This window comes from Rhineura floridana, chromosome 15 (genome assembly GCF_030035675.1).
Source record: "Rhineura floridana isolate rRhiFlo1 chromosome 15, rRhiFlo1.hap2, whole genome shotgun sequence".
Lineage (NCBI taxonomy): Eukaryota > Metazoa > Chordata > Lepidosauria > Squamata > Rhineuridae > Rhineura > Rhineura floridana.
In genome coordinates, this window is record NC_084494.1 from 3,629,561 (window position 1) to 3,642,321 (window position 12,761).

At 46.2% G+C, this 12,761-nt stretch overlaps 1 protein-coding gene across 9 annotated transcripts in view; it reads right to left on the minus strand.

Annotated features, from left to right (window-relative positions):
- The window catches only part of CCDC28B (coiled-coil domain containing 28B), a 46,756-nt gene extending 37,663 nt beyond the window's left edge, over positions 1-9,093 (minus strand). For 3 of the 9 annotated variants that reach the window (XM_061597453.1, XM_061597452.1, XM_061597450.1), the window contains exons 1-2: positions 9,055-9,093; positions 825-1,043 (exon numbers count right to left, since the gene is read on the minus strand). In XM_061597453.1, the coding sequence (XP_061453437.1) occupies positions 825-1,043; positions 9,055-9,077 (242 nt within the window). In that variant the 5' untranslated portion in view covers positions 9,078-9,093. Of the gene's footprint in view, positions 1-824; positions 1,044-1,647; positions 1,686-2,675; positions 2,716-5,777; positions 6,024-8,411; positions 8,474-8,741; positions 8,842-9,054 lie in introns of those variants that run through there. The other 6 variants (XM_061597454.1, XM_061597455.1, XM_061597456.1 and 3 more) reach the window with 6 other exon arrangements.
- Between the last annotated feature and the right edge of the window lie 3,668 nt (positions 9,094-12,761).

Consider the following 12,761-nt stretch of genomic DNA (forward strand, 5'->3'; position numbering starts at 1 on the left):
ACATGCTCAGCGCATAGTACCCTTCCAAGGGGACATTGTGGTGATGGATTAGGTGGTGGGGACTGACTAGTCAGTCACTTCCTAATAAGTCCCTCCAAAGTTTGCAAATAATTTCACCCCTGAAATTTGGCATTTTCTGTTTACTACCAACTTTGAACCAAAAATTCTCAGTTGAGAATTTTCAGCTCAGACTTGTCATGTTAGCAACTATAGCAGGGTGTCACAGAACGTTCTCAAATTATAACCTTTTGCATCTTTTGGTAAATACAAGGCTGCAGGGCCCCATAAAAACCCAGTAGTCTGAATACCTCAAGGCAATGGAATCCCTCACTGGGATCCATCACAAATGACAGCCAGCATGCGTAGCGGTCAGAGTGTTGGGCTAGGACCTGGGAGACCAGAGTTTGAATCCCCACCTGACCATGAAACTCACTTGGTGACTTTGGGCCTAACCTACCTCACAGGATTGTTGTGGGGATTTAACTATGAAAACATAGATTATAGAACTCAAACCAGCAACAAAAGGCAAGTACTCTGGGCACATGCAAGATGCCTTTCTCTGATGGAAAACAGTTTTTTAAAAAACTCAGCATAAGGCCAAAGTACCCTTTAAGCATGTGTGGAATGTGCCGTTCTGAAGAGTCCTGTTTAAAGGTGGGTAAGCAACAAAAAACTAACCAAGACTACTAAAACACCACCACCCCTGATTTCACATCTTTCTGTCTGGCAGTGGCTGAAATTCAGGGCAGTTGGCAATGCTACCCCTCTGGGTTCAAATCTCTCACACAGGAAACCATGCAGCTCTGCCTCAACCTTGAGCTGACCTCTTAAACTTGGCTCCTTGCTTTGGAGAAGGGAGATGAGGCATCCCCAGGGAGAAAGAGGTGCTCTTGCTAGCAGGGACTGGCAACTTGCGGACAGCACTTGCTGGGACTGCCTGAGCTAGGTGGGCCTTCGGGCTCTTCTTCTTCTTCTTCTTCTCTTCCATCTCTGAAGCAGCAGGTTGTTTCTCAGCCACACGCTGGAAAACTATCAGGGGCAAGCTATAAAGAAACAGAACAACAGTATTTTTATGGGTTTGGAAGGCTGAGATAGATGATTTCTATGAGTTCCCATCCAGCCTCTGATTTGGAACCCTGCATCTGGAGATGGGCTCTGCAGTGGAGAAACCTGCTCCGCTGGTCAGATGAGCCTCTTTTGTTAATCTAATAGAGTGGCCAGGTGGGCTAATGGGTCTGTCAAGGGCTCATTAACTGGCGAATGGGCCAGGGAGATCCTACTGTTACTCAAACTGTTCAGGAGAGCCCCACTCCCTCATGGGGCTTAGGAGAGGCTTGTGTTGCGAGTTAAGAAAGGCTGGGAGCTGGAGACAGGCAAAGAGGCTAGCTCTCTGCACCTTGGCTTTAGGATGCCTCCTGTAAGCCTGATGGAAAATGCAAGATCTACTGGATTGCTGATGCCTTGAACCCCTCCATCTTAAGTTCAGCTTGGAATGTGTAAATAAATAAACCATATTTCATAGACACCACAGACTCTGCTAACGTTCTTTTCAGAGAAACCAAACCCTGGGCAAGTGCAGGGACTACTGGAGATCTCTCACTGCTCAGAGATTGGAGTGGTGCACAACAGGATATTGCTGTATTTTACCCATGATCATAAGAGGGATCCTCCAATGCTCTGAGGCAGTCTCTCTCTTGTCACCAGATACTGGGAACAACAACAGAGCAAGGCAGTGGCCAACGCTTTCATGCTCTGAGGCATGTGAGCTTCCAAAGGAATATAGTTGGCCTCTGGTGAAAAGAAAAGGCTGGAATAGATTTATTGTTGTTGTTGTTGTTGTTGTTGTTGTAGTAGTAGTAGTAGTAGTAGTTCTTAACATTTTCCGGGGTGGTGTACAGAAATGTAAATAAAACTCTTCACACAATGTATGAAAACAATATTTAAAAAACCAAGAAGAAAATAACAGGCATACAAATATATATAATATATAAACATAAAAAGCAGAGAAGGCAGTTCCAATTACAACATCATCTGAAACACCCGGGCAGATAGGAAAGTCTTAGTCTGCCACTAGAAATATTGTAATGTAAATACAAAAATTAATGTTGACGGGCATTTGGCCTGATCCAGAAGGGCTCTTTTGTTCTCAAAATGAGTTTCTCGTATTTCTTGGGAAGTATAAGGCACAGCTACACTAAATTGGCTTTAGTTGTGCAGCTCCCTACACACACAAGCCTTCCTTGCCAGCTTTCTGAAGCCAGCTAGGGCCTTTGATTAAATCTAGTTTTTGTATGACAAATGACTTAGTATGATTGGAAAATTTAAACCAAAAGGTTTAATTTAAGGTGGGATATATATATATATATATATATATATATATATATATATATATATATATATATATATATATTAAATGAAGAAGTGATTGATTTTTTTTCCTCTCAAGAGTTGCTAAATAGCTGGATAGGTTCGGCTCTGTACTTAACCCAGGATGAAAACAGGTTTAAGGAAAGGGGGGGGATTAGAATTCGGAGGAGAGGAATAAGAGCCACTGTGCTTTTGGGGAGGAGGAGGAAAAGGCAGGAGAGCAACAATGCAAGGAAGATGCTTGGAGGAGACACCAAGCAAGGCCCTTTGCTCAAGAACATGGTTCCCAAACGATGGCTGTGGATTACCAATCATCTGGAACCTTCATTCAGGTGGTCCATAGCAAGTCTGTAAAAATACAAATAAAAATCATACAGTATCTACAACAGCTCCTTACAACTGCAACAACAGGCAAAAACATCATTAAGTGTAGGGTTGCCATACTGCCTGGTTAGCCAGGTTTTACCCAGATTCTAGCCGTGCTACAAGGTGCCGACTTAACCCATTAGGTGGCCCGAATTCCCAGCTTTCATTAAAAAAAAAACAAGTCTCTAGCCCTTGTAGAGCCAGAGGTAAATGGAAAAGGACTGCCTTCAAGTCAATCCTGACTTATGGCTACCCTGTGAATAGGGATTTCACGGTAAGCAGTATTCAAAGGGGGTTTCCCATTGCCGGCCTCTGAGGCTAGTCCTCCCCAGCTGGCTAGGGCCTGCTCAGCTTGCCACAGCTGCACAAGCCAGCCCCTTCCTTGTCCGCAACTGCCAGCTGGGGGCAACTGGGCTCCTTGGGACTATGCCGCTTGCCCACAGCTGCCCAGGTGGCAGGGCACGTCACCCCTGAGCCACTCACTGTGGGGGGACCTTTAGCTGGCCCTTGACACCCAGGAGACACGAGCGGGGATTTGAACTCGCAGACTCTGGACTCCCAGCCAGGCTTTCCTCCCCACTGTGCTATACCAGCTGGGTACAAGGCAAAAATGTCGAGGCAGTTTTCTACCCAATCATTTTGTGAGAAATTAGCCTATTCCCGCCTTCCATTGTTCTTAGCCAATGAGGGACACCACAGCTGTCCTGGGAAAATCAAGAATTTCAGTCTGCCTGCCTGCTGCATATGCAGAATCTAGGCAGTTTAGAAAACTGTGCATGCTCACTTGATCAACACGTGCAGCTCCACTCCTATCCAGACTTTCTGGCTGAGCCAGCAAGGAGAAGCAGCCTTCACCTCAGTTGCCTCTGTGTCTGAGGGTATGTCTCTTAAGTAGTGAATGAAAGGGAAGGGTCTGCCTGCCATCGTAGAGGATGGAATAAAGGGGTTAGAATCCACCAAACTGCTCCCTCCCCTGAACAAATACAAGATAGAAAAGCAAACCCTTCTGTAGAAAGGCTGAGGTGTTAGTATTTGCATTTTTTGGCCCTGCCCCCACCCTGTCAAATGGTGCTTACTCCCAAGTAAAGTTGCGCTGGAATGCAGCCTCACTCACCCTATTGCCCAACAGAGCTTCCCTTCAGCAATTCAGAACAGGCTAAAAAGTATTTTTAATACATATTATTATTCAAGATGACTGGCAGGTGTCTCCCCACCAAAGATCACCCTATTTCATTTCCTCTTGGGGGGAAATGCAGGTTGGGGCTTTAGCTCCTTCAGGGGACACCAACAGCATTATTCTTGGAAAGCAGGGGGGAAAAAACCCATTTCTCACTATAAGCTGCCCTGTCTAAGGCTAGCACAGCTTGCCAGGTCTCTAAAATTTACTGCATATGAAGACTGCATTTCCCCTCTCCCTGATCTGGTATGTTAGATCCAGTGTACTAAAGATACTTTGCACATGCTCAAACACGGCTCTCTTTATTTCACATAGTATGGGGGTGTCCTAGCAGTAATGAGAGAGGTTCTGGGGTGAGCCTGGGACAAAATAAACTCTTCAGTGGCATGCGCTCTGTCATTTAAGCAGTGACGTGGGTTTTCAGGAAAACTGTCTGATGCCCTAAATAGAGTGTGATCTGATTTAATATGTTTATTAGATTATATTTAGTAAACAACACTTAAAAAGTACCCCATATTAAGTGTATGTCCCAATAGCCATATGTATTCAAACTGAAATTTTGATTAGGAAAAAAATTGAGTGCACTTAATGTGGTTTCAACATTATATTTAAACAAATTATGTGGAAATTATTTTTATTGGAATAACACTTGTAAAAGCTAAAGAGAAAAACACAAAGGCAATGAAAACTTTTGACATGATAATTTTAGCACTCCTAAAGATCCTCCGTGGCGCAGAGTGGTAAGCGGCGGTAATGCAGCCGAAGCTCTGCTCACGGCCAGAGTTCGATTCCAACGAAAGGAGGAAGTCAAATCTCCGGTAAAACGGGTTGAGGTCCACTCAGCCTTCCATCCATCCGTGGTTGGTAAAATGAGTACCTGGCATATGCTGGGGGGTAAAGAAAGGCCAGGCAAGGAACTGGCAATCCCACCCCATATATACGGTCTGCCTAGGAAACATCGCAAGACGTCACCCTAAGAGTCGGAAACAACTCTCACTACAAGTGCGGAGACACCTTTACCTTTAAAGAACTGTGGATGATATGCCATGGGCATGGTTGTGCAATTCTCGCCTTGATCCTACGCTTGATCTTAGCCAAAAGACCAAGGAGCGAAAGTGTGAAGACCAGACATTTTCTATCTGAAATTTCAATTTAAGTAAGAGTAAGAATGGATGAGACAGCCAGTGCGGTGTAGTGGTTAGAGTGTTGGACTATGACCTGGGAGACCAGGGTCTGAATCCCCACACACTGGGCAGCCTTGGGCCAGTCACTGCCTCTCAGCCACAGAGGAAGGCAATGGTAAACCCCTCTGAATACCGCTTACCATAAAAACCCGATTCATAGGGTCACTGTAAGTCGGGACCGACTTGAAGGTAGTCCATTTCCATTTTGTGATACTTTCATTCTGTTAAACCTTTTTTTGTGATGGTCTGATGATGAGATGCAAATGATCAAATACGATCTGATTTGGTAAAAGAGGGGTGGGAACTTCAGGCTGCCCTCAGGACTCTCCTAGGCCACACCCCCACCACAGGCCACACCCCTTATTAGCCCAACTCCATGCCCTCCTTGAGGTCAACATTTTTTTAAAATACAGATAGCCTTCACAGGGAATGGCAGCTGCAATTCCAGCCATAGGAAGGCCTAACAGCCTACGGCACCCTGAGCCGTAACCAAAAGCCAGTTGGAACATGAACTCCTGCGTGGCACCCCGTCACACACCCCAGGATATGCCCATTGTTGGGTTCCACCTCTACCCTTTTGGTTCCTCTGCTCCTTTTTGGAATTGCTTGATAATCTGGAAAATTAAGTCCCCAGCTCAGAAGTGGCCAACAGATATGGTTCCAGTTAGGGCTGATTTCGTTACCTTCCTTTTGTTAGGTCAGGAAGCGGCAAGATCTTTAACCAAGACTGTACTGTATCCTCTTAATCCAAATGTACCCATAGCTAAATGTGGGCTGGATGGAACGACTATCAGGTGGATCTACAGTTGGCTACAGAATCGTACCCAGCGAGTGCTCATTATTGGTTCCTTCTCAAACTGGGGCGGAGGTAACAAGCGGGGTACCATGGGGCCTCATCCTGGGCCCAGTGCTCTACAATGAACGACTTAGATGAGGAGGTGCAGAGAATGCTTATCAGATTTGCAGATGATGCAACATAGGGAGGAATAGTTAATACCCTGGAAGACAGAAACACAATTCAAAGAGATCTTGATAGGCTGGAGCATTGGGCTGAAAACAACAGAATGAAATTTAACAGGTATAAGTGCAAAGTTCTATACCTAGGAAAAAGAAACCAAATGCAGTTGTAAGATGGATACTACATACAAGAAGGATCTTGGAATTGTTGTTGATAACAAGCTAAATATGAGCCAACAGTGCAATGTGGCTGCAAAAAAGGCAAATGGTATTTTAGGCTGCATTAACAGTAGTATCGTTTCCATAAAGCGTGAAGTATTGGTTCCCCTCTATTCAGCACTGGTTAGGCCTCATCTTGAGTACTGCATCTAGTTCTGGACACCACTCTTTAAGAAGGATGCAGACAAACTGGAACAGGTTCAGAGGAGAGAATGAGGATGATCAGGGGTCTGGAAATAGGAGTCTGAGGACAAAGAACTGGGCATGTTTAGCCTTGAGAAGAGAAGACTGAAGGGAGATATGATAACACTCTTCAAGTCCTTGAAAGGTTGTCACACAGAGGAGGGCCAGGAGCTCTTCTCGATTGTCCTAGAGTGCAGGACACGGAATAAGGGCTCAAGTTATAGGAAGCCAGATTTCGGCTGAATGTCAGGAAAAGCTTCCTAACTGTTAAAGCCATATGACAATGGAACCAATGACCTAGGGAGGTGGTGGGCTCTCCGACACCGGAGGCCTTCAAGAGGTAGCTGTCAGGGATGCTTTAAGTTGGATTCCTGCATTGAGCAGGGGTTGGACTTGATGGCCTTAGAAACCTCTTCCGGCTCTACTATTCTATGATTCTATGAAGCCCTTCTTTCTTGGGGCGATCTTCTCCTTGATGAGCCTTTTCCTTCTGTTAGCTGTACTCCTGCTCTCTTTCAGAAACATAATGTTTTACTTCAGCCCACTCTCTGTCTTCCAATTACTTCCTTCAGAGCCTTGCTGCAACCCTTCTCAAAAGCGACACAAAACCAGCACCTGTACCTCTTTCTTCCTAACCACTTCTCCTGATCTTCCTAATGCAAGTGGCCCTCCCATCTCTTCCTCCAGATGCCTTCCCCCTCCTTCTCCCAGCTTCAGACATCTCCCCGTTCCCAACACACACACTTCCCCTGACCAATTTTGCTGCATCCTAGCTTTACTATGACTTCTGAGCATGTTCTTAGAACTTGTAACTCAAATCTTTAGGCTAGCTTTAAGGAGTTAAGACTATTGTTAGTGTGCTGTTTATGAAAGTCTGTGTCAGTTGACTCTGTTTAACATCCTTTTGATGAATATGTTAATTCTGTTATAATCATTCAAGTTGATTGAATGATACTCTGTGGTATTCTCAGGCTCCATAAAGTGCCAACTGCAGGGCATGTTCAAATCTCAAAGGCAAAAGATTCTGACAGGAGTTTCGGGGTTACAGGGTTTGAGTGCAAGCTGCACACTACATAAAAAGTGCTTTTGCCTGACCGGAATGGGCCTTAAAATTCACTACTGCAAGTTATGGGCCTCTTCAGGGTGCAGTGAAGGCAGAGGTGGGGACCTCTGCCTTCACTGGTCTAGCTATTGCCTTGGCATGACAGACTTCCCTATCATGCTGTGTTTCTGGGTACAGGGAGGCCCGTCTGCCATTCACCCAAACAAACTCCACACCTGCAGCTTGACGTGAATTGGCTGAAAGTAAAAAGTGGCTCACAGGTGGCTTTTGAAAAGGAGTAGACAACTATTTGCTATAATTGCTAAGTTGATCCTCAAAGGCCAGAGTCAGTCTACCCCTGAGTATGAGTGCCTGAAACTAACACCACAGGCGATCTGTTGCCTTCCTGCCCTGCTTGACCACTGTAAGAAAGAGATGTAGTTGCTGGATGAGATGCCTTCATCCCTTGCAGCAGCCAGGCTCTTTGGATGTTAAAGGCTGCAAATGATGCGGAGACCCAGCTTTCACCTCAAGCAAAGCAGCCATGCACCCAAAGGCACAGAATAAGAATGGCAGCCCAGATGCGAGCCATCAACCACCCTAAAGCCCAGTGCAAGAGGGTTCTCCCGCTGTGGCAGTTTGGAAGGGGCTGTTGGAAGATTCAGGGCAGAGGAAAACATTTCCTCTAGTGCATAGTTCAAGGATGAAATTCATTCCCAAAGGAGGTGGCAAAGGCCACCAACTCGGGTGATTTAGAAGAGGATTAGACAAATTCATGGAGAGCAAGGATATCGGGGGGGGGCAACGGCTACTGCTCTGGTGGGCCCATTTGCCCTTGGGTCTCTCAGCTGCTGCTGGACTCCTGCAATGTACCACTCCCTCCCCCAAAATCACTCATCTAATTAGCTAGCAGTACTTGAAAAAGAGCAGCAGCGCTGCCCCGCAGGGCCCCCGCACAAATGCCGGAAAGCTGCTTCCCGCCCTTCCCGGCTGGAGCTTTGTTTGCGTCCCGGCATCACAAAGAGAGAGCAGCCTCTCCAGCCGGACGCACTCCGCGCATTCCTCCCATCGCTCCATGCCCGCTCCGCGAGCAGCAATGGAGGCCAACGCGCCACCGTGAACGCAGGTCGCCCGCTCGCCCCTCCCCCCCGCGCCGGGTCCGCGTTCCAAACTGGCGCGTTCCCCTCGCCGCCGCTTTGCGCGCACCGCGGGGCGAAGACAGGCGCGCCGCAGGGAGGACACTGACCTCTGGGGACGGAGCGCCCTCCTGGAGACCGCCGCCGGCGGCGGCGGAGAGCAAGACCGGGCGGGCGGCGCCTCCTCCGCGCAAAGGCTCCGGAGCCAATGAGAGTCGCGAGCTTGCCGGGCGCCTTCCAAGGGGTCTTTGGGGAACGAGCCAGGGGAGACTGCATCCGCCCCATCGCTAAGCTGGGGGCCCCCGGGCACCCTTGGAGGCTAACCCGCCATCCCGCGAGCAAGCCCGTTGCCGACACCCACCGCCTCGAACCCGTTTTCTGTGGTTGGGTGGAGTACGTGCGGAATAAGGGCAAAGGACTTACCACCACGTAGAGTGCATCTTCATCAACAGTGCTAATCCTACGCAAGAGTAGACCCATTGAAATTAATGGATATGACTAAGTCCATGGTTTCAGTGGATTCTTGTTGTTATATGCCTTCAAGTCGATTATGACTTTTGGGCGCCTCTGAGTAAAATATCGTTGGCTACTACAACTCAAGAAGCAGCCTTCCCCTAGCTAAGCCTCCCATGCACCTGTGCACTTAAACCACAGCTTTAGTCCCTGCTCCCACCCCCAGTAGCTGAAACTCCTTCCCTCCCTTCACCTCTTTCTGCCCAGGATAGCGCCACTTGTACATTTCTACAGGACAGAGGCAGATGACCCTACCCAGACTCATAGATCTTCCTCAGGTCCCCCCTGACTGAGGGAGGCTCCGAGGGTGGTGACAAGTGAGAGGACCTTTTCAGTTGTAGCTCCCCATCTGTGGAATGTGCTCCCCAGTGAGGTCTGCCTGGCACCTCCACTGGTGACATTTCCGCACCAGTTAAAGACATACCTTTTTCCCCAGGCATTTCATAGCCTGAGATGTTTTGCTTTAATATGCCGCCAAACCTTCCTGTGGCTGTGTGGGGGTGCTATTGTTTTGTTATATTTTTATAGTCTGTTTTGTTTTAACATTGTTTAAGTCGCTTGGAGACCTTTGGGTATCAAGCAACTAATAAACCTAATAAATATATTTTTTAAGTGGTATACTCCTACATGCAGCTAGAATTAAAGAGCAGTTTCCAGTTCAAGGTGTATTTGCTGAAAGATAAAGAGTCCAACCCTTTAAAAATGCACACTAAACATTTAGCTGCGTGGCCATGACAGAAGCTTTGGGCCAGACATATGCTGGGAAACCTCCTGAAGGTGTCCCACTGGAGGATGTCTGTTTTCTGGTAGCCTAAAACGACTTCTTCTAGGTGCATACAGCTCCAGTTCTTTTTCCACAATAAAGCACAGCAGCTAGTACATCCATGCTCCCATCGGCCCCAGGCAACACTGCCAAAGGTCAGCATCAGTGAGGCAGCAGGCTCTATACAGTAGGAGCCATACCAACAGGTTCAAACATACAAGGGGTTTCCAACTGGACATTAGGAAGAACGTGGTGTGGTAAGCATGAGGTGCTCAACCAGGAAACAGACTTCCTTGGAAAGTGGTGGACGCTCGAGAAGCTACATGGCCACCTCACAGAGATGCCCTGCCAGCAGAGTTCCTGCATCTACAGCTATTTCAAACGGGTGTCTTCTGAGGTCCTTTCCAGTCCTTATTTTCTTATATGCACTGGCAGCCAGGCAATTAAAAACAAATTTGTGGCTTATTTCTAAATGTTTTTGTTTGTGATGGCTTACAGCTAAATAAATAAAAATTATTACAATACAGCTCTACGATTTACAAGAAAAGAATGTACAGCTATGGTTCAGTTCTTATTATGTACAAAACAGTAAGTATTTCAGTCTTGTAGGCTAGACCAAAAAAACCACCACAACCTTAGGGAACATCCTGAACTGGGACATCAAAGTTTGATATTGATGCTTAAAAATTCTGACATTCCCTTTATGTTGCACATCAGTTTTATTTCTGAACCCTAACAAAAATTGATTTTGAATCTAAGCAAGTAAAAAATATTTCCCAGACCCCTTTGCACAGCTTACAGCAAAGATTCCCAAACTTTTCCCCCCAAGGACCACTTGAAAATTGCTGAGGGTCTTAGTGGACCACTTAATGATTTTGCTCCCTGTTGTAGCAATTGTAATTCCATACAGTTCAAACCATAATACAATACAATATTATTTTTTAAAAAGAGCAAAAAAATATAAAAAAATCAGTATGACTGTTTAATATGATGGATGCACTATCTCCCATCTTCAGCTGCAAATGCAGACACACTGCAGCCTAACAGGCCACAGCTTGGGAACTCCTGGCTGACGGTACTCACGGAAGTGATACAAGAGCAGTCCAGCCCCTCTGGGAAGGCCGAAAACATCCTTTCTATTAAATGGGATGGAGTTTGGAAAAGGATACTCTGTGCCAAGCTCAAGAGTCTGCCTCAATATCCAAAACGTTGGGAGAAAAAAGAACGAGTGCAGACACACAGTCGTAATGTTTATGTTCATTTGTATTGGATACAAAGATACATACAACAGATCTAGATATTGCCTATTTTTGTACCACTGCATAAAAAATAGTGGAAGGTTTTCTTGAAACAGCAGAAGCTGAAACATCTGGACAGAGGTATTCAGTTCTATCCTCCTCCAAGATCAAAGCTGTAGTTCCCATTTACATTCATCTGCTTTTGGACTAGTCCTACAAGGTACCAGGAAGAGATTCAACCACAGATGGCAGCCTGCTTGCAGGATTGATTTCTGCTTGCAGGATTGATTTCTGCTTGCACAATGACTTTCTTTCTCCCCCCTCTGCATCCCTTCCCCCACAACCCTGGGTTGAGGGACCCTGCAGTGAGCAAATTGGGGGAGCGGGGAGGGGGCTGCAATGAAGGAGAAGTCCCATCATGTCTGCTGGGGCAGCAATGGATCTCACCTGTGGCTTTGATGCAGTAACTACCTCCAGAAAGAGATCTAGGGAAGCAGAACTGAACCCTACAAGGAACCTGCCAACTTGAGTGAGGTTACATTGTACAAAAGGCATTACAAATCCTGTTTCCTAAAGCCCAGCTTCCTTTAACACAGACAGGCTAAGTTATATAGGTGCCTTAACAGTGCCTCCCCATGGCAATTCTCAAATATCAGTTCAAAATGCAGCACATAACTGAGGAATTGGAAGCTCAGCAAGGCGGGAATTATAACAAAGGCTAAAAATGGTCCAAGAGAGGAGTTTTAAAAGCAAAGGCAGCAGCTACTAAAATACAAGGAATGTTTGTAGCTGGTTTTTAACTCCAGGAAGCAGCACAAATTAAACTCATGAGTATAAAATCAGCCCTCAGAGCATAAAGACTTTAAACTAGCAACAGCATGACTGAAAATGAAATAGGACACCTCCGTTTTACTGACATGTAGAGAAGGTGATCCAAGGAAAGTGCTGTTAAGGTAAGTAAATGCCGGAGTCCAGCCACTGGGCGCAATCTTCAGATAGCTCCAGATTTGTGTCAAGTTGGTTCTAGGTCCTGGACTTGCTGCCTGAGTTGTCTGAAATGGGAGGTTAGGGTTTTTTCCCTTGAACCTGTGACTAACATTTAGTACCAAGGTCCCCCAAAAGAGGAGTGTAACACAATAGGGGAATCACCCCCCCCCGAAAGGATTCATCATTATACAATGGCGGATCTGTTCCCAACTCCCCAGAGGATTCACCATGCAGAAACATGTGCATGGATGCTCATCATGTGCAAAACACTTAAGTAAAACCTTTGGATTAAAATTTTAATACATACACGTGTATGTGAGTGCATATAAGCGTAGAGGCAACTGTGAAGTTGTAAGGCTGCTGAAATACAGATTCTGGAAGTAGCACAGTCTCAGAGAGGGACACCACCCCCTCTCCCAAACCAACAGGGCTCAAAAGCCTCAGTCTCTTGTTCCCATGAAATGCCCATATCCACTTTATTCTATCGGGGGGGGGGGACTCTACACACTAAAAATAGCCTACATTATAGCAAACTCCTATTCGGAATTCCTGTTCTGGCTTTAATACTCTGGGTTTGTTTTAAAAAATATATTTTTAGGAAAGAGCCCCTTTGATAGCAGCCTTTCGTT